The sequence below is a fragment of the Oncorhynchus masou genome, chromosome 28, assembly GCF_036934945.1.
Source record: "Oncorhynchus masou masou isolate Uvic2021 chromosome 28, UVic_Omas_1.1, whole genome shotgun sequence".
NCBI lineage: Eukaryota > Metazoa > Chordata > Actinopteri > Salmoniformes > Salmonidae > Oncorhynchus > Oncorhynchus masou.
In genome coordinates, this window is record NC_088239.1 from 71,423,093 (window position 1) to 71,444,500 (window position 21,408).

General features: G+C 46.2%; 1 protein-coding gene across 3 annotated transcripts in view; it reads right to left on the reverse strand.

Moving 5' to 3' along the window:
* LOC135518185 (transportin-1) overlaps positions 1-21,408 on the reverse strand; it is a 48,824-nt gene that overhangs the window by 16,593 nt on the left and 10,823 nt on the right. For all 3 annotated transcript variants that reach the window (XM_064943147.1, XM_064943146.1, XM_064943148.1), the window contains exons 6-12: positions 10,609-10,742; positions 10,012-10,093; positions 3,929-4,051; positions 2,488-2,606; positions 1,574-1,634; positions 1,033-1,219; positions 681-833 (exon numbers count right to left, since the gene is read on the reverse strand). In XM_064943147.1, the coding sequence (XP_064799219.1) occupies positions 681-833; positions 1,033-1,219; positions 1,574-1,634; positions 2,488-2,606; positions 3,929-4,051; positions 10,012-10,093; positions 10,609-10,742 (859 nt within the window). The remainder of the gene's footprint in view (positions 1-680; positions 834-1,032; positions 1,220-1,573; positions 1,635-2,487; positions 2,607-3,928; positions 4,052-10,011; positions 10,094-10,608; positions 10,743-21,408) is intronic.

The window sequence follows — 21,408 nt, forward strand, 5'->3', positions numbered from 1 at the left end:
AGTGATGGCCCCCAGGACCAGTATACCAGTCTCTGCTAGTCCTTACCCTCAGCGATGGCCCCCAGGACCAGTATACCAGTATCTGCTAGTCCTTACCCTCAGCGATGGCCCCCGGGACCAGTATACCAGTCTCTGCTAGTCCTTACCCTCAGCGATGGCCCCCAGGACCAGTATACCAGACTCTGCTAGTCCTTACCCTCAGCGATGGCCCCCAGGACCAGTCTCTGCTAGTCCTTACCCTCAGCGATGGCCCCCAGGACCAGTATACCAGTCTCTGCTAGTCCTTACCCTCAGCGATGGCCCCCAGGACCAGTCTCTGCTAGTCCTTACCCTCAGCGATGGCCCCCAGGACCAGTATACCAGTCTCTGCTAGTCCTTACCCTCAGCGATGGCCCCCAGGACCAGTATACCAGTCTCTGCTAGTCCTTACCCTCAGCGATGGCCCCCAGGACCAGTATACCAGTATCTGCTAGTCCTTACCCTCAGCGATGGCCCCCAGGACCAGTATACCAGACTCTGCTAGTCCTTACCCTCAGCGATGGCCCCCAGGACCAGTATACCAGACTCTGCTAGTCCTTACCCTCAGCGATGGCCCCCAGGACCAGTATACCAGACTCTGCTAGTCCTTACCCTCAGCGATGGCCCCCAGGACCAGTATACCAGTCTCTGCTATTCCTTACCCTCAGCGATGGCCCCCAGGACCAGTATACCAGACTCCTTGATGACCCACTCTGGGTGGAAGAGGAGCTCTTTGAGGAGAGGCAGGATGGGGAGGAGCAGGTCATCTCTGAACACGTTTGCCAACACGTCCAACGCTGCTGCTGAACACTTACCTGGAGACAGTGAGAGGGCACGCGTTAATAAACAGAGGTACACAGACACGCACACAAAAAGGTCAACAATACCGATGGCACGAGAGGGAGCGAGCGCGAGAGGGAGCGAGCGCGAGAGGGAGCGAGCGCGAGAGGGAGCGAGCGCGAGACAAAGCAAGAAAACCAGAAGAGAAAACCAGATAATCAGAGGTCCACTCACGGAGGTTCCAGTCAGAGATGGTGTCATCATCGTCCAGGTCATCATCATCATCATCGTCGTCATCGTCCTCGATGCCATCGCGGTCGCCCTCGTGCTGCTGGGCAACGGTACGGGAGCGGTGGAACCTGGGCCTGATGTCCTGCTCGTTGTCAGGGATGGCCTCATCATCATCCTCGTCCACATCACCCTGACCACACAGTTAAACACACAGTTCCACACTTGTAAGGGTACACACACAAAGGTGTGCAATTCTAACTATTGATACTACTTTAAGACAATGAGCTGCCTTCAGGCCTGTAGCTAGGTAGCCGTCAGTTCACCTATCAGACGATCTTAACAGCAGACAGAGACACATACATATTTATGCATGTATAAATATGAATTTCATTGTAACCATAGTGACAGGCCCGTGACAGGACCTACACAGAGCCAGGGTTGAGACCCAGGGCTAAGGTGTGATGTGTCAGGTACATAACCACAAAGTGCAGTCCAGCAGAAAGCCATAGATCAATTTCCTGGCTCACACTCAGAGCAGACTGACCTTGAGCAGAATGATGTCGATCTCGGAGTACTTCATCCCGTTGACGAGCACCGGAATCAGCCTGGAACAGACAGGGATCGAGAGGTGGGGGATGGGGGAGAGGGAGCATGGAGGGGATGGGGGAGAGGGAGCATGGAGGGGATGGAGGAGAGGGAGCATGGAGGGGATGGGGGAGAGGGAGCATGGAGGGGTTGGGGAGAGGGAGCATGGAGGGGATGGGGGAGAGGGAGCATGGAGGGGGTTGGTAGAGAGGGAGCATGGAGGGGGATGGTAGAGAGGGAGCATGGAGGGGGATGGGTAGAGAGGGAGCATGGAGGGGGATGGGTAGAGAGGGAGCATGGAGGGGGTTGGTAGAGAGGGAGCATGGAGGGGATGGGGAGAGGGAGCATGGAGGGGATGGGGGAGAGGGAGCATGGAGGGGATGGGGAGAGGGAGCAGGGAGGGGATGGGGGAGAGGGAGCATGGAGGGGATGGGGGAGAGGGAGCATGGAGGGGATGGGGGAGAGGGAGCATGGAGGGGATGGGGGAGAGGGAGCATGGAGGGGATGGGGGAGAGGGAGCATGGAGGGGATGGGGGAGAGGGAGCATGGAGGGGATGGGGGAGAGGGAGCATGGAGGGGATGGGGAGAGGGAGCATGGAGGGGGTTGGTAGAGAGGGAGCATGGAGGGGGTTGGTAGAGAGGGAGCATGGAGGGGGTTGGTAGAGAGGGAGCATGGAGGGGGTTGGTAGAGAGGGAGCAGGAGACAGGAGAGGGAGAGGGGACAGGCAACATTAATGTCAGCAGTGTCACCATTGTGTCACAGATGAGCTCGAACAGCTATGGCTCTGATCAACAGCCAGGGTGACAGGATGAGGACAGTACACCAGGGGGAGGCCTAGAATGACAGCTTTTGTATGTATGTGTGTTACTCACTTGGAGAGGTGGTTACACAGCACATCCTTACAGACAGGCTGTTCAGCCAGTGTCAGCCAGAACTCACAGGCCTCCAGAGCCACGTTCTCATCCTGGTCCTGAGTCCTCTGCAGCATGTACTGAGGAGAGGACAATGGGAAATGTAGTACTATTAGCATTATATTTGTAATTCACTACCTCAATCAATATTCAGGATTCATTTCAAGGCCAGGAGCTGGGCAGCCACAATCACATGACAGATTATGGATGAACCTGTCTGGAGAATTAAAGCTTTCAGATGAACCTGTCTGAAGAATTAAAGCTTTCAGATGTACCTGTCTGGAGAATTAAAGCTATCAGATGAACCTGTCTGGAGAATTAAAGCTATCAGATGAACCTGTCTGGAGAATTAAAGCTTTCAGATGAACCTGTCTGGAGAATTAAAGCTTTCAGATGAACCTGTCTGGAGAATTAAAGCTTTCAGATGAACCTGTCTGGAGAATTAAAGCTTTCAGATGAACCTGTCTGGAGAATTAAAGCTTTCAGATGTACCTGTCTGGAGAATTAAAGCTTTCAGATGAACTTGTCTGGAGAATTAAAGCTTTCAGATTAACCTGTCTGGAGAATTAAAGCTTTCAGATTAACCTGTCTGGAGAATTAAAGCTTTCAGATGAACCTGTCTGGAGAATTAAAACTGTGTGTACACTATACCATTTTGGCCGTGGTTTAGCTGTCCCAAACAGGTTTTTGAGATCGTAGACAAAATACCCATGTTATTGCGGATACAGACACTTTTTTAATGTGAGCGGGTCAGAGATGCAATCTAAGGGCTACCGATCCATCTTTGAGCAGTCCCAGACGTCACGATATTTTCAAGCATGTTTGATTTTATCAGCACAAAATCAGCAATGCTCGTGTGAGATGTGCAACGACAAGTTTTAATAACTTGATCATCAATAGCCAATGAGAGCTGGCCAGAGAAGAAGCCAGTGAGATGCTGACGTTGTATCACATCACCCAGAATGGGTAGACTCTGGAGCAGGAGCTATGACTACTACTAGTATGTGTATTGTACTTGCCTTTAACCAAAGTGTCAAATCGTTACAGCTCTGAAGTTCACAAGCAATGTTATTCAATTCAAAATGTTGGCTAGATCTTTCAACTCTGTATGGCAAGCGTGAATGTCTAACTGAACCTTTATGAGGCTGCTTTGAGCCACAGCTCGTAGCTACATTAAATCGTATCACATCATTGTTTGGTATAGAGAACCCTCACGACCAAGTGAAGAATCGTATTATGTGTGACGCGTCTGTGCCAGATGGTTAGCTTGCGCAACACTATGTTGGCAATGTGAGAGGCTCAGTGATGTTAGGATTTTGAAAGTCCTGTAGTGTACACCAGGCATTACAGAATACAAGCCCAAGTCCTACCCCCCGCCCCAGTACCCCAGTCCCATTCTCACCTCTATGATGTTGTGCATGTGTGGTAGGAGACGGTCCATGCGGACTTCCAGCAGCATGACCAGAGCTCTGCAAACGTTCTTCCTCACCTCTGGCTCCTCATCAGTCGCCAGGGCAAACAGGTTCTACAGGGAGGGAGGAGGGTCAAACATCAAAACACAAGCACACATACTAGTTCCACATTTCATGACTAGAAGTTGCATCCTGTGTTTTTTGACATTGCATTACTAATGAAGGATAGCAGACATTGGCTTTTTCTTTAAGTATTTGACACAGAGCCAAGGAAAAGAGACCAGAATGTCTTCATATGTCATGAGTTCTGACCAGGACCTGTAACCATAGAGGGTCTCGGAATATAAAATTGTTCATAAGTGGTGAGAATATAGACATTTTACTCCTAACTCTTAAGGGTAAAAATAAACGCTTTGCATGAAGCCTCTTTATTCATAAGAGTCCCACCTAGTCGACAGATATTTAAGACACCTCATGAGCTGTTCTAATCAGTTAAGAGTTACCAGCAGGTGTCCTGATAAGAGAAAAACGTAGCGAGTCAGTGGTTCCTGCGCCACATGCAATTGCTTTGGAGTTGTTAAAATAATCATATAATCAATCTGTAAATAATCTAGAACTACATGCAACAGTATCTCTTGTGCCTTTGACAATGATTTCATGAGGCCTATTTCACATTGTATGCCTAAATATTTAGAACCACTAGGCTAATAAATAAAAACATGTTTTTCTTTATTATTAAATTATCTATACTGAACAAAAATATAAATGCAACATGTAAATTGTTGGTCCCATGTATCATGAGCTGAAATAAAAGATCCCAGAAATGTTCCATATGCACAAAAAGCTTATTTCTCTTCAATTTTGTGCACACATTTGTTCTCCTTTGCCAAGATAGTTGACCCATCTGTCTGTTGTGGAATATCAAGAAGCTGATTAAACAGCATGATCATTACACAGGCGCAACTTGTGCTGGGAACGCTGTTGATCTATGCATTAGTCACTTTACCCCCTACCTACATGTACAAATTAACTCGACTAACCTGTATCCCCACACATTGACTCAGTAGCAGTAACCCGTATATTGACTCTGTACCGGTACCCCGTATATAGCCTCCACATTGACTCTGTACCGGTACCCCGTATATAGCCTCCTCATTGACTCTGTACCGGTACCCCGTATATAGCCTCCACAATGACTCTGTACCGGTACCCCGTATATAGCCTCCTCATTGACTCTGTACCGGTACCCCGTATATAGCCTCCACATTGACTCTGTACCGGTACCCCGTATATAGCCTCCACATTGACTCTGTACCGGTACCCCGTATATAGCCTCCACATTGACTCTGTACCGGTACCCCGTATATAGCCTCCACATTGACTCTGTACCGGTACCCCGTATATAGCCTCCACATTGACTCTGTACCGGTACCCCGTATATAGCCTCCACATTGACTCTGTACCGGTACCCCGTATATAGCCTCCACATTGACTCTGTACCGGTACCCCGTATATAGCCTCCACATTGACTCTGTACCGGTACCCCGTATATAGCCTCCACAATGACTCTGTACCGGTACCCCGTATATAGCCTCCACATTGACTCTGTACCGGTACCCCGTATATAGCCTCCACATTGACTCTGTACCGGTACTCCGTATATAGCCTCCACATTGACTCTGTACCGGTACCCCGTATATAGCCTCCACATTGACTCTGTACCGGTACCCCGTATATAGCCTCCTCATTGACTCTGTACCGGTACCCCGTATATAGCCTCCACAATGACTCTGTACCGGTACCCCGTATATAGCCTCCACATTGACTCTGTACCGGTACCCCGTATATAGCCTCCACATTGACTCTGTACCGGTACCCCGTATATAGCCTCCACATTGACTCTGTACCGGTACCCCGTATATAGCCTCCACAATGACTCTGTACCGGTACCCCGTATATAGCCTCCACATTGACTCTGTACCGGTACCCCGTATATAGCCTCCACATTGACTCTGTACCGGTACTCCGTATATTGACTCTGTACCGGTACCCCGTATATAGCCTCCTCATTGACTCTGTACCGGTACCCCGTATATAGCCTCCACAATGACTCTGTACCGGTACCCCGTATATAGCCTCCATATTGACTCTGTACCGGTACCCCGTATATAGCCTCCACATTGACTCTGTACCGGTACCCCGTATATAGCCTCCTCATTGACTCTGTACCGGTACCCCGTATATAGCCTCCACAATGACTCTGTACCGGTACCCCGTATATAGCCTCCACATTGACTCTGTACCGGTACCCCGTATATAGCCTCCACATTGACTCTGTACCGGTACCCCGTATATAGCCTCCACATTGACTCTGTACCGGTACCCCGTATATAGCCTCCACATTGACTCTGTACCGGTACCCCGTATATAGCCTCCACATTGACTCTGTACCGGTACCCCGTATATAGCCTCCACATTGACTCTGTACCGGTACCCCGTATATAGCCTCCACATTGACTCTGTACCGGTACCCCGTATATAGCCTCCACATTGACTCTGTACCGGTACCCCGTATATAGCCTCCACAATGACTCTGTACCGGTACCCCGTATATAGCCTCCACATTGACTCTGTACCGGTACCCCGTATATAGCCTCCACATTGACTCTGTACCGGTACCCCGTATATAGCCTCCACATTGACTCTGTACCGGTACCCCGTATATAGCCTCCACATTGACTCTGTACGGTATATACCCCATATATAGCCTCCTCATTGACTCTGTACTGGTACCCCATATATATAGCCTCCTCATTGACTCTGTACCGGTACCCCGTATATAGCCTCCACAATGACTACCGGTACCCCGTATATAGCCTCCACATTGACTCTGTATATAGCTCTCCACATTGACTCTGTACCGGTACCCCGTATATAGCCTCCACATTGACTCTGTACCGGTACCCCGTATATAGCCTCCACATTGACTCTGTACCGGTACCCCGTATATAGCCTCCACATTGACTCTGTACCGGTACCCCATATATATAGCCTCCTCATTGACTCTGTACTGGTACCCCATATATATAGCCTCCTCATTGACTCTGTACCGGTACCCCGTATATAGCCTCCACAATGACTCTGTACCGGTACCCCGTATATAGCCTCCACATTGACTCTGTACCGGTACCCCGTATATAGCCTCCACATTGACTCTGTACCGGTACCCCGTATATAGCCTCCACATTGACTCTGTACCGGTACTCCGTATATTGACTCTGTACCGGTACCCCGTATATAGCCTCCTCATTGACTCTGTACCGGTACCCCGTATATAGCCTCCTCATTGACTCTGTACCGGTACCCCGTATATAGCCTCCACAATGACTCTGTACCGGTACCCCGTATATAGCCTCCACAATGACTCTGTACCGGTACCCCGTATATAGCCTCCACAATGACTCTGTACCGGTACCCCGTATATAGCCTCCACATTGACTCTGTACCGGTACCCCGTATATAGCCTCCACATTGACTCTGTACTGGTACCCCGTATATAGCCTCCACATTGACTCTGTACCGGTACCCCGTATATAGCCCCCACAATGACTCTGTACCGGTACCCCGTATATAGCCTCCACATTGACTCTGTACCGGTACCCTGTGTATAGCCTCTTTATTGTGTTACTTTTTTATTTTATACTTTATTTTATTTAGTAAATATTTTCTTAACCCTATTCTTCAACTGTTGGTTGGTTGGTTGTTGGTTAAGGGTTTGTATGTAAGCATTTCATAGTAAGGTTGTATTCGGCGCATGTGACAAATAAAATTTGATTTAACAATAGAAGGCCTCTAAAATGTGCAGTTGTCACACAACACAATGCCACAGATGTGTCAAGTTGAGGGAGCGTGCAATTGGCATGCCGACTGCAGGAATGTACACCAGAGCTGTTGCCAGAGAATTGAATGTTCATTTCTCTACCATAAGCCACCTGCAACGTCGTTGTAGTAAATTTGGTAGTGTGTCCAACCGGCCTCACAACCACAGACCACGTGTAACCACGCCAGCCCAGGACCTCCACATCAGACTTCTTCACCAGCACAAAAGCAAATAATCAGTGGTGTAAGCAGTAGTTATTTTCCCACGCTAACGCCTCGATCAGACCGACAGCATCATTGCATTAATGATGCATAATAAATTCTGCAGTCAAACCTTTTCCATTATGTAATCCAACACCATTACTGAATATGTGCAACAAAACTTCAACATTCACCTTTTGCTATTATTTCTGTCAAGTTTATGCATATGTTAGATAAATCCAACGTATGCGCCACACAGAAAACAAAACGCACTCCAACTGCCTCTGCAACACAATGCTGCACAGCGTTCCATTGGAAAAGAATGTACCTTTGGTGTAACAAAATACAACGATGCTGTCGGTGTGATCGGGGCGTAAAGCTAGTAACGTTAGCTAGCTTGTGTTGTAGTAGTCTGACAACGGCGACGACAGCTGGAGCAGCAGTTATCAACGTCAAGGTGGATGTTGTTGCTAATTTATTAGCATCACCCTTTTCAAGATTTTGTTGCAGCTCGCTTGCGGTTAGTTATCTCTTGAAAATAATTACTGTGAAACATTGTTGCATTTAAAAACCTTACATCACCCATTAGTGTGATGAATGTGATAAAATATATTTGTAAAGGGAAGTAATAGCTGGTTTGTTCATTTCTTTTTGGATATGAAATGGTTGTGTTTTTGTATTGTTCTGATTTCATGGGGCTTCCTGAAGTGAATGGGCTGCTGATTCCTTAACATTATTAAATAACATACGCTGTGTGTGACTGCTAATGTGTATCAGCCACGTCTGTGTGTTTGACCAAAACGGTCTCTCCTTCAGCACCATGGAGTGCACAGGTATTACGGTCGCTGTCCTTTCAGCACCACAAGCCTGTCACCTTTGATGTGACACTGGTCGCTATTGGTCAGAGTGTAATAGTGGTGTCAGGCTACCATGGCTTGGGTAAATTGTGTCTTCTGTTTTACTGGTCTCATTATTTTATGCTCTGTGTCATGTGGTGTCCGTGCCAGTTTGGTCTCTGTGTGTGCGGCAGCCCAAAGCGTGTCCAGGACTGTTAGATTTATTCATAATGTAATCAAAAAGCATTGCTCCTCCTTCACTAAAACAGTCCGACTACAGAAGATATGTCAGGCACATTAAGTGATGCTATTTTCTGTTATTGTCTTGATTTTTGAGTTTGATGCAATGTATTGCAATAATTTTGGTCCCTCTGAAGCCCTAGGTCCTACACTGCATCTCAAGAGTAGGATTGCTGATCTCAGATCAGTTTAGCCTTTCAGATCACTTTCTGTACCAATTAGAATACTATAAGCCTCTGGTCATCTACTGACCATCTCAGAGCCTGCTATCAACTCTGGCCTTCTGCCCATTATCACAAACAACTCACCATTGAAAATAGCTCTAAAAAGCCCTACAGAAATAAACGGACACTTTATTTAGAGTATACAAATTGGATTTCATGTGACCTGTGCCCCTTCTGCGCAGAGTGCCCTCTCTCTCACCCCCACAGCTGAAGACGTGACAGAGGGACTTTAAACAATAGCTCTTTATCTCCTATCCGCTTGCTGTATTGTCATTGTCACTGTGCGGTTGCTGGATGCATCCGTCCTCATCCAGGGCCCAGCTGGCTGGAAGATAAGCTTATCAGTGGTTAATGTGATCTAGTCCTAACGGATTATCAGCCCTGATCCAATCGGTGGAATTGGGGTTGGTGTACTGAACTGCAGCTAGGGCTGGCTCTTGGTAGTGCAGTGTAGTGCTGCGTAGAGGCTCAGACCTAACCTACTGACACACTGTACTGAGAGCTGAGGCCATATACCTGCCTGCCTGGCTGCACTGAGAGCGAAGGCTAGTTGGGTGGGCTGTGTGTGTGTGTATGACTGGATTGCAGAAGGTTCATGGCATGTCTGACTTTGTGAGCATATTAGATAGTCACAGGGCTGTCTGGGGATTATGGGAGGTCAGACTGCAGAGGTCACGGCAGGGTCAGACTTGCCTCGATGAAGTCGTCGATGTGCAGCATTAGGGCCTGAGTCCTACTGATGATGAACTGGTTGACGCAGGCGATGGCATGAGACCTGCAACACCACAACAAGACAACAGAGCTCAACTCACACCACCCAAACTCATGTGTTCCCCCTTATCAATGCTGCCTCTGTCTGTGTTCCTCCCCTTTCTATCCCCTTTCCACCCCCCAGTCTCCAATCTGGCATCTCAGACACTGATAATGCCTAAAGACAGACACAGAGAGAGAGAGAGTCAGTCATCTATAAGACTGAGGAAAGAGGGATCTGAGAGAACATTTTGGATCAAAGTGCCTGTAAATATAGCTAGATCTGAAAACAACCCCTGGCTGTGGGTTGTTTTGGAACCAATTAGAGGCGAGGCAAGGTGTTGGCTCCACCGGGAGTGAGCGAAAGAGGCAAGGCTGTGAGCAGGGAAAGGGAGGCCCAGTACACTCATACTCTAGGGACTTTTTCTTACCACTGTGTTTCTGCTTGCCTTTTGGGGTCACGGCCGGGTTACTGTAAGGCACTTTCTGACAACTGCTGATGTAAAAAAAAGGCTTTATAAATACATTTGGATTGAGTACCTTATCTTGGGGCTGCTGTGTTTGAAGAACTGCAGGAACTTTGGGATCATAACGTTGAGCGGACGGTCCAACACGTCACTATCCAAGATCTCTGCCGAGTCCTCACAGATCTTCTGAAGAGCGCCAAACGCCCCCTGAGAGAAAGAGGGGAGAGAGAGAGAGGGAGATGTGGGGGAGGGGATTAACCAATATGTTTCAGGGCCAGAAAGCCCCCCCCCAGGTGTTTTAACATCCATTTATCAGCCAGCCTCAAAGACAGGAGACCTTATGGATAGTAAAGATGTCAAACTTCATCAACCAATAAAAACAACAGGTATGAGAAGCCTTCATCACCACATACTGTACCTAACACACCACAAACTGTACCTAACACACCACATACTGTACCTAACACACCACAAGGAGAAACACAACCTGGCCAAGCTGGCCACCTAGGAAATGAACAGCAGGACAAAATTGTGAATTGGACAGTGAAAACATAGACAGCTAGAGTACAGGCTTATTCATGTGAGGCTGTCCGTGTGTGTGATGGAATTCTAGAACAACTACATTAAAGAAAGCTTCCTCTGTAAAAGCCACTAGGGGTTCCGTAATACACCGTGTGACACGCACACAGTCGCACACCCAACACACACGCACACAAAAACACCCAAAGTAGAGAGGATAGAAGTATCTGTGTATCACATATGATCATGTGTCTCAGCAAGACAACTGAAATCTACTCCACAAGAGTGTCTAATCTTCCACATGTAAGGTAGGTAATTACCACTTCACAATGACCTTACGCCCACAACCAGCAAACATCACAACTAGGAATTATGTACATAAAAACACACAAGCCCCTTGAAAAGCTATTATCTAAACCTGAAGAGTACATTGATGATGTGTAGTTAATGTCTATATGGGCAAATGATGCAGCAGCCTTGAAACGTCTCTTCCCAGGGAAATATAGATTGAGTTGATGGCTGACACACATTTAATATGCCGCCACACGTACATCACACACACACAGATGAATCTGATCAGATGCAACAAAGAGCACGGCGACAGTGGTGCTGTCTGAAGGCTGTTTCCATGGAAACCGTTTCCAGGGCGGGAGCTGTTTCCTTCCAGCCAGAATGCTTGGAGAACGAGACTGCGTGGTTAAAGAAAATACAAGGTTTCTGTCATCATGAGAGAGCCAATTGAGGAGCATTCCAACCAAGGTTAAACCAAGGTCAGCAATAGCTGGAAGGAAGTGGACACATCCAATTGGGATGGAGACTGTGTAGGGCAAAGGTTATGGAGACTGTGTAGGGCAAAGGTTATGGAGACTGTAGGACAAAGGTTATGGAGACTGTTGGACAAAGGTTAAAGTCTTTCTCCAGTCTCCTTTTAAGCTCATTTATCACCGGATTTCCTTAACATGCCCATCTCAATAGGTGGTCAAGGGATCCTCCACAAGCAATAGAGGTCAAGCCTTTCCTCTTTTGACCTCTATTGTTCCCCAAGCAAGAGGGGAGGCCGATGACATCACAATCCCCATCAGACCAACGTCATGAAGTTTGTGTCTAAAAAACACAATTTTGCTCAAAACATATCTTTTTTACCCTTTAGTGTGTACTTTACAGTATTTATACTTGGGATATTTTTGGGTGTTTTTGTGTGTATTAAAGGCCCTTTTTCTCCCCAATTTCGTGATATCCAATTGGTAGTTACAGTCTTGTCTCATCGCTGCAACTCCCTTACGGATTCGGCAGAGGCGAAGGTCGAGAGCCATGCGTCCTCTAAAACACAACCCAAGCCGCACTGCTTCTTGACACAATGCCTACTTAACCTGGAAGCCAGCCGCACTAATGTGTCGGAGGAAACACCCCACAGGAGTCGCAAGTGCGCAATGAGACAAGGACATCCGAGCAGGCCACACACTTCCCTAATCCGGACGACGCTGGGCCAATTGTGCACAGCCCATTGGGTCTCCCGGTCGTGGCCGGCTGCAACAGACTGGACTCAAACCTAGAATCTCTAGTGGCACAGCTAGCACTGCGTTGCAGTGTCTTAGACCACTGCACCACTCGGGAGGCCCTGGGATATTGCTTTTTAACAGTACATTTATTTTTTATTTTTAATCGCTGGAGGACAACTTTAAAAAATATAGACTCGTGACTGGGACAGGAGTGTGTGCGTGAGAGAGAGTAGTCAAGGCACTGCATACCAATGAAGCTGGACAGTCCTTGTAGGAGCCTTGCTGTCAAAATGGGAGGTGCAAGAATGACAATTATGCAAAAGAATGCAAGTCTGCTGAAAGAAAAAGGGGTTAAATAAACAATTCCTTTTAATTTTCCTCTTCCATCCTTACTCTGTTTGAACGCCATGTTCAGACACGACACTGTAGAGTTTACAGCAGTGTCAGAATGAGAACGCACCAGGCAGAACTGGAGCCGGTCGGTACACGCACAAGCACCTTCCAACTGCCCACTCACCATTGTAAAAACTGCTCTCCAGCAAAAACCTACATAAAGCCATCGACCAACTTCCTATGAGCGTTACGCAACTTCACACACACCTGATTCTGTCTTTTTATAGAGCGAGGGGTGCAGAGGGAAAAGACAGAATACAAAGGGGTGACCGAAGAGAGAGAGAACAGTACGGAAAAACACATGCAACTGCCATAATAAATGGAAAAACTTCAGTAAATGAGGGATATTAAACTAACAAGGAAATGAGAGGATAACGTATGTCTAGGCTTTACTGTATGTGAATGCATGTAGGTGTGTGAGCTCCCCTGCGTTTCCTTCAGAACACAGTGATTCTAAGCCACACATCTGTATGGAGGCTCGTTTCGAGAGCTGGGCGATAAAGACCAAAATCCATTTGCCGATTAATTGGCCCATTTACTGCTATAACAATGAACAAGCAAAGAAATTAATAAAAAGAACTGGGCGATCCGGACATAGGGTAAAATATTTTGCTCGATAACAATGAAATAGATCCATAAACAAAATATTTGAATGGACAATAACTTTTCATTAGCAGGCAGTGCTCTAGACAACAGAGACGGTAGCCTATGATTTAAAAAAGTTACCTATTTCATCTAACATTTCCAGGGAACGCATGAATGATATTTGCATGTGCAACCTGTCAAAATAGGATCCAGAATGATCAGATTTCTTTTTGGCTCTTCAGAGAATTTGCCAACATCTTTGTGCTTATTGGCCTGCGCTATAGTCCATTACTGACCACCTGAAGAAGTGGAAACTCAAAACACTTTGCTACATTGCTAACTCTAAATATGATAGTTGCTATAGCCATGTAGGCGAATTGATTAATCTATCATTAAATGTAGACTAAATGACCAACAAAACTTTCCAATGCTAGACCCAGGCTTGTGTTGCATGGTATACCGAAACATCTGTACTTTTCCGATACTAAAACGTGGAAAAAAGGTTTGGTTTTTCATCTTGCTAGCCTGCACTGGGAGTCTGCGCAGTATCACGATAGCTCCCCATTCACGGTGCACACAGGTTAACACACTTGAATAATGCGGCACAGAATGTAGAAACTGTTCATTACGGTTCACAGAACAATATCCATACAGGCTACAACACGTTACAATGCAAGGAGATACCAGTAGCGTCCAGCTTTGTAGGCAAACATTCCTTGTCATCTTACAGCTGAAGATAACATTACGTTTCTACTCAAGTACATTGTTTGTGATAATATGCTATTTCAAAACCAAAAACGTTATTCATTCTCTTCGTCACGTCATCAGCCAAATATTATCTATTGCCACAGCGAATATTCAGTGTGTGAATCACTGTGTTGTGAATAGGGGGGACGGGCAGCACCCCTCTTGCCTCGTCAATGACTTCATACTGGTTAAAGACACAGCGTATTTAATTAAAATTGTGCTTCTATGCAAATGTTGTTGATCAGTACAAGTCACAAATGGAAGGTAAACAGATTGTCATGAAATCAGCCAAAACGAGTGCAGTATCTTAATGCATCCACACACTTAATGAATATGCATTCACCTGTACTGTGAATAGCCTAGACTACATCTTGATTTACCCAGTTTATAGAGATTTACCATTCAAATAAAATGATTACAATTGTTGTTAAATAGTTAGTTTGGTAATAAAGTTAAATTGATTATATGATTTGCATAATTGATTCATTAATGCATACATGGCTGTCTCTGGAAAATGTTGATGTAATGTTTTTTATTAAATGTTATAATATTGAACTCAAGATGCCCAACAATTGAACAGAGCAGTAGCTGTGGTATAGTTTTGGTATGGAGTATCGTGATGGTATTGAGTACCGTGATACTAAACCTTTTGACACAGTGAGCCATCAGATCCTCTTCACCAGGCTTGAGGGTACCGCACTCTCTTGGCTACAATCATACCTCACAAACCGGACCCACTACATTTCCCTCAGTGGACACACCTCAGACTCAGCTGCAGTTACACAGGGTGTCCCCTAGGGCTCTGTGCTGGATCCCTTACTCTTCATCATATACATCCTCCCACTTGGTCGCATCCTCCGTCACTTCAACCTAGACTTCTACTGCTATGCCGATGAACTCAGATCTACCTCAGCACAAAATCCCTAAACCACCTCTGACCCACATTGAATCCTGCCTCTGCAATAAAAACATGGATGCAACAAAACGTCCTCAAGCTCAACAGTGATAAAAACTGAACTCCTCCTCATAGGCACCAAATCTACCCTTACTAAAGACGACACCACTGTCTCTCCCTCCCCCCAAACACACAACCTTGGTGTCAACCTGGACACCACCCTCTCATTTGACCACAACATAAGACTGTCAAATCCTCATTCTTCCACCATCGCAACATTACAAATGTCCGGTCCTTCCTCTCCCATCCTGCCGCTGAAATCCTCATACAAGCATTCATCTCCTCCAGTCTTGACTACTGCAACTCACTGCTCTCCGGTATCAACTCAAGCTCCCCCATAAGCTTCAAATGGTTCAAAACTCTGCAGCACTACTTCTCACCCACACGACGTCCTTGCAACAAATCATCCCTGCCCTCTGAACTCCACTGGCTGGCTCCCTGTCTCCCAATGCATGGATTACAAGATCCTCCCCCTGATCTACAGAGCCCTTCAACATCTTACCTGCCAGATCCTCTCCTCTACCAACCCACCACACCAGGCCACCTTGTCACCCCCAGGTCCAAGCTCCAGAGTGTCGGCCACAGGGCCTTCAACATCTTACCTGCCTGATCCTCTCCTCTACCAACCCACCACACCAGGCCACCCCCTCACCCCCAGGTCCAAGCTCCAGAGTGTCGGCCACAGGGTCTTCAACATCTTACCTGACAGATCCTCTCCTCTACCAACCCACCACACCAGGCCACCTTGTCACCCCCAGGTCCAAGCTCCAGAGTGTCGGCCACAGGGTCTTCAACATCTTACCTGACAGATCCTCTCCTCTACCAACCCACCACACCAGGCCACCTTGTCACCCCCAGGTCCAAGCTCCAGAGTGTCGGCCACAGGGCCTTCAACATCTTACCTGACAGATCCTCTCCTCTACCAACCCACCACACCAGGCCCCTTGTCACCCCCAGGTCCAAGCTCCAGAGTGTCGGCCACAGGGCCTTCAACATCTTACCTGACAGATCCTCTCCTCTACCAACCCACCACACCAGGCCACCTTGTCACCCCCAGGTCCAAGCTCCAGAGTGTCGGCCACAGGGCCTTCAACATTGCTCGTAGGCTCTGGAACACCCTCCCTCCAGGCATCCGTGACTCAGAGTCCATCACCATCTTTCAGTCCCTCCTAAAGCCCCACATCTTTGAAAAGTCCTTACCCTGAAGCCCCCTCAAATGTAACGTGACCTTCGGTCCTTGAAAGCCATATATAAGTTCCATGTATTATTATTAAACATGGTATCGAAGTCAAAATTCTGGTATCGTGACAACACTAGCCTGGGCTACTTGATGCACAGGCTTATTCACTGCAAATGGCGCACTCTGCGCTACTCGTGCATCAAAGCCATACTAAAGTGGTGCCATAAACTCAATATTAAATAGGTGATAAATGAATGATATTCTCACAGAAAGCTGTGGCTCGCCTCTGTAACTAGAAAAACTGTAATTAGGCTTGGGTGGTATACCGTAAATATCGTATACCAGGTTATTTGGAAAAAGCCACAGGATGGTTTTTACAATACCGTCAAAATTGTTTATTAGAAGTTCTTCAATAAATAGTAATATTTGTAGCTACTTTAAGTCACCTTGTGCAACTTCTGCAGTCAACCTGCGTTCTGCAATTTACCCGTCACATTTTAAATGATGAAGCTTCCCGTTTTTCCCCAGAACAGTTGAGCCAGTCACGTGTCTGTTTCTAAATAGCACAACGGAAGAAAGCGAGCTGGTGAGTCCATAGCGTTCTATATCTATCGGCGAGTCTCTGGTGTGCGGCGCACGAGGAGATGAAGTTACACTTGTATGCAATTCACTACTAAAATGTTTGCCATCAGATATCTAATAATGGCTTTCTGCCAAAAGTCAGAGATCTCTGGATGAGTTCTGTACAGATGCCATTTTTTCTCTGCTCTTCCTACTAGCGAAATCCTGGTATGAGAGGACAGTACGACAACATGAAAATCTGGATACTGCCCAAGCCTAACAGTAATTGCTTTGTAAAAGTGCATTTTCTCCACAATTCCATTTCAGGGAACGGTCATATGCTTGTGCTTCTCAGAATGCATCTCCCCCTCCTCGATGCGCACAGTGGGGAGAGGGAGTGAGAGTGGCTCGCTCACACAGCAGCCGACAGAGAAACGAAGACAGGCTAATACTTTTATAGCAGGAATCAACATAACGCATAGGCTATTACTGTTGACCAAATAATGGTTTTAGAACAAATCACAGAAAATTAATGTCGGTGTAGATAATTTTCAGTTTATCATCCCAGCTCTACTGCGGTCCCGTGTGTATGTGCAAAATAATTGTATGCGTGTGTGTCACCATCAATCAGCTCATTTGTGGTGCGGCTTCATATTTAGTGCTGCTGGCAAGCCGTCAGGGGCCACCCCAAAGAATTCTGGGATGGCTATTTTAGGAGCTGTTACAAGGGAGCGTTTACCCACAATGCAACTCTGCATGAGCAGCACGCAGCGTCAGGCTTCATGCAAAGTATGACACTCCCATCAAAAATTTGATTTAAATAGGCAATCCTCCATGCAAACACAATCCATTTATTCCTTCATGGTGATTTCTTACCCCCTCCACACCAGCCACATGCCCACCCTTCACCGGACTTGAATATCTATGAATGCAACACACATGTTCAGCAGGGCCACATGATGGATGTCCCTGGTGTGTTCTGTTCTGCAGAGAGAGGGCTATAACTCGGTTAGGACACACCCATAACTCCAGGCTTGTCAGTGTAGAGCAGGGCTGCCCAATTCCGGTCCTGGAGGGCAGACACACTTCTGGTTTTCATCCTCTCCTTGTAATAAGGGACTAACTCAAATCTTGGACTCCAGCTGAGTGTAATTAACTAGCAGGTGGAAAGTGTTTTGTCCCTCCAGGACCAGAATTGGGCCTTCGTGGTGTAGAGACAGGGCTGTGAGAGGGCTGGCTGACCGACCAAGAGCAAAAAGAGTACGACTTGGTCTTAAAAACAAGTCTTAAAAACATGGCATCATGACACATCAACCGAATTGCTTAAGATCACAAATCTGACTGACTGATGAATTGATTAAGCACAGATGTGCTGTGTCAACTAGGAGAAGACCGCTCCTAAAAATGACAGGGGTCCTGTGTGGCTCAGTCGGTAGAGCATGGCGCTTGCAACGCCAAGCGTCGTGGGTTCGATTCCCGCTGGGGCCACCCATATGTAAAAGTAGTGGCCCCAGCCGACTTGTAAGTCGCTTTGGACAAAAGCGTCTGCTAAATGGGATATATTATATTATATTATTGAGAGGAAGCTGTGTTATGTTAGTACTGCTAATAGCAGGGCAACCACCCAACACTGAGTTATGACTAAGTGCTAAGAATATTCCCCTAAAAAAGCTTAAGAACACCACTCTGATGATGCATTGTCTTGCTCGTTACGAAAGCCAGTATCCTGGGAAATGGTGTGAGCCAGTCAGGAAACAAGGTCAGATGATGTTCACTGGTTTATGTACACACAGAAAGTATTCAGACACCTTGACTTTTTCCACATTTTGTTACAGCCCTTCTAAAATTGAATAAATAGTTTTTTCCCCCTCAATCTACACACAATACCCCATAATGACAAAGCAAAAATAGACTCTTGGAAATGATTGCAAATTTATTTAAAGAATAAACTGAAATATCACATTTACATAAGTTCAGACCCTTTACACAGTACTTTGTTGAAGCACCTTTGGCAGCGATTACAGCCTCGTGTTTTCTTCGGTATAACGCTACAAGCTTGGCACATCTGTATTTAGGGAGTGTCTCCCATTCCATTCTGCGGATCCTCTCAAGCTCTGTCAGGTTGGATGGGGAGCGTTGTTGCACAGCTAGTTTCAGGCCTCTCAAGCGATGTTCGATCTGTGTTCAAGTCCAGGCTCTGGCTGGGCCAATCAAGGACATTCCGAGACTTGTCCCGAATCCACTCCTGCGTTGTCTTGACTGTGTGCTTAGTGTTGTCCTGTTGGAAGTTGAACATTCGCCCCAGTCTGAGGTCCTGAGCATTCTGGAGCAGGTTTTCATCAAGGAGCTCTCTGTACTTTGCTCCGTTCATCCTTCCCTCGAGCCTGACTAGTCTCCCAGTTCCTGTCGCTGAAAAACATCCCCACAGCATGATGCTGCCACTATCATGCTTCAACTTAGGGATGGTGTTAGGTTTCTTCCAGACGCTTGGCATTCAGGCCAAAGAGTTCAGAGAATCTTGTTTCTCGTGGTCTGAGAGTCTTTAGGTGCCTTTTGGCAAGCTTCAAGCAGGCTGTCATGTGCCCTTTACTGAGAAGTGGCGTCCGTCTGGTTACTCCACCACAAAGGCCTGCTTGGTGGAGTGCTGCAGATGGTTCTCCTTCTGGAAGGTTCTCCCATCTCCACAGAGAAACTCTGGAGCTGTCAGAATGGCTATCAGCTTCTTGGTCACTTCTCTGACCAAGGCCTGTTTCCCCTGATTGCTCAGTTTGGCCAGCTTTAGGAAGTGTCTTGGTGGTTCCAAACTTCTCCCATTTAAGAATGATGGAGGCCACTGTGTTCTTGGAGACCTTCAATGCTGCAGACATGTTTTGGTACCCTTCCCCAGTTATGTAATAAGACACAATCCTGCCTCGGAGTACTACGGACAATTCCTTTGACCTCCTGGCTTGGTTTGTGCTTTTCCAAATCATGTCCAATCAAATTTCCTACAGGTGGACTCCAATCAATTTGTAGAAACATCAAGGATGATCACTGGAAACAGGATCCACCTGTGCTCAATTTCTAGTAGCATAGCAAAAGGTCTGAATACTTATGTAAAGAAGGTATCCGTTTTTTTTTAATAAAATGTACAAAAATGCCTACACTTGTTTTAGTTTTATCGTTATGGGGTATTGTGTGTAGATTGATGAGAGGAAAAATGTCATAAATACATTTTAGAGTAAGGCTGCAAGGTAACAAAATGTGTAAAAGTATTTGTATGAACAAAAATCAAAAACACGACAACTTAAGGTCTTACTGAGTCACAGTTCATAAGGAAATCAGTCAATTGAAATCAATTCCTCCGTGAAGAGCACACTTCTCCAGCGCGCTAGCGGACATCGAAGGTGAGAATCTGCAGACTGAATACCATTACGAAGCCGAACTGCAGTCAAGTCAAGACCCTGGTGAGGACAACGAGCATGCAGATGAGCTTCTCTGAGACGGTTAATCTATGAGCGATTTCATCAGCAGTCCAAGGAGCTGGTTTCAAAACGATCCCGCAGGTGAAGAAGCCAGATGTGGAGGTCCTGGGTTGGAGTGGTTACAAGTGGTCTGTGGTTGTGAAGCCGGTTGAACATACTGCCAAATTCTCTAAAACGATGTGGTAGACGATGCGGATTATGGTAGAGAAATTAACATTCAATTCTCTGGCAACAGCTCTGGTTGACATTTCAGTCACCATGCCAATTGCACGCTCCATCAAAACTTTATATCAGCTCATGAAACCAACACTTTACATGTAACATTTATATTTTTGTTCAGTATAATAAAATATCTAAACACAGCTGTTTCAAATACAAATCTAGGCCTCTCTAATTTAACTTTTAATTAGGCCTAGCAAATAACAAAACATGGCTGTCTAAGAACACCAGGGCCGGCTGAAAGGGATCAGGGCCTAAAAGGAACACCCAATCTGTCAAATGCAGGTAGATTCTGACATTGGTGGGTAAAATGTAAATTTCACCAGCCACGTTAAGATGGTCAGGTCTCCAAAGTGTGAGTATTTCACTCGAAAGTACGATCACATTTATAGTAAAATAAATGCTGCAGTAGCTGTTTAAAGATTTCTGCCATTTTGTTTCACAGCTGGTAAATTAATTGCAAAATGTTAAAGAACTATGAATCCTATAGCAAACAATATACCACATTACTTCTTACGAGGAATACATTACCGGGTCAAAAGTTTTATAACATGCAAGGGGTTTTCTTTATTTTAACTTGTTTCCACATTATATAATAACACATGGAATTATGTAGTAACCAAAAGTGTTAAACAAATCAAAATACATTTTATATTTGAGATTCTTCAAATAGCCACCCTTTGCACACTGTTGGCATTCTCTCAACCAGCTTAATGAGGTGCACCTGGAATGCATTTAAATTAACAGGTGT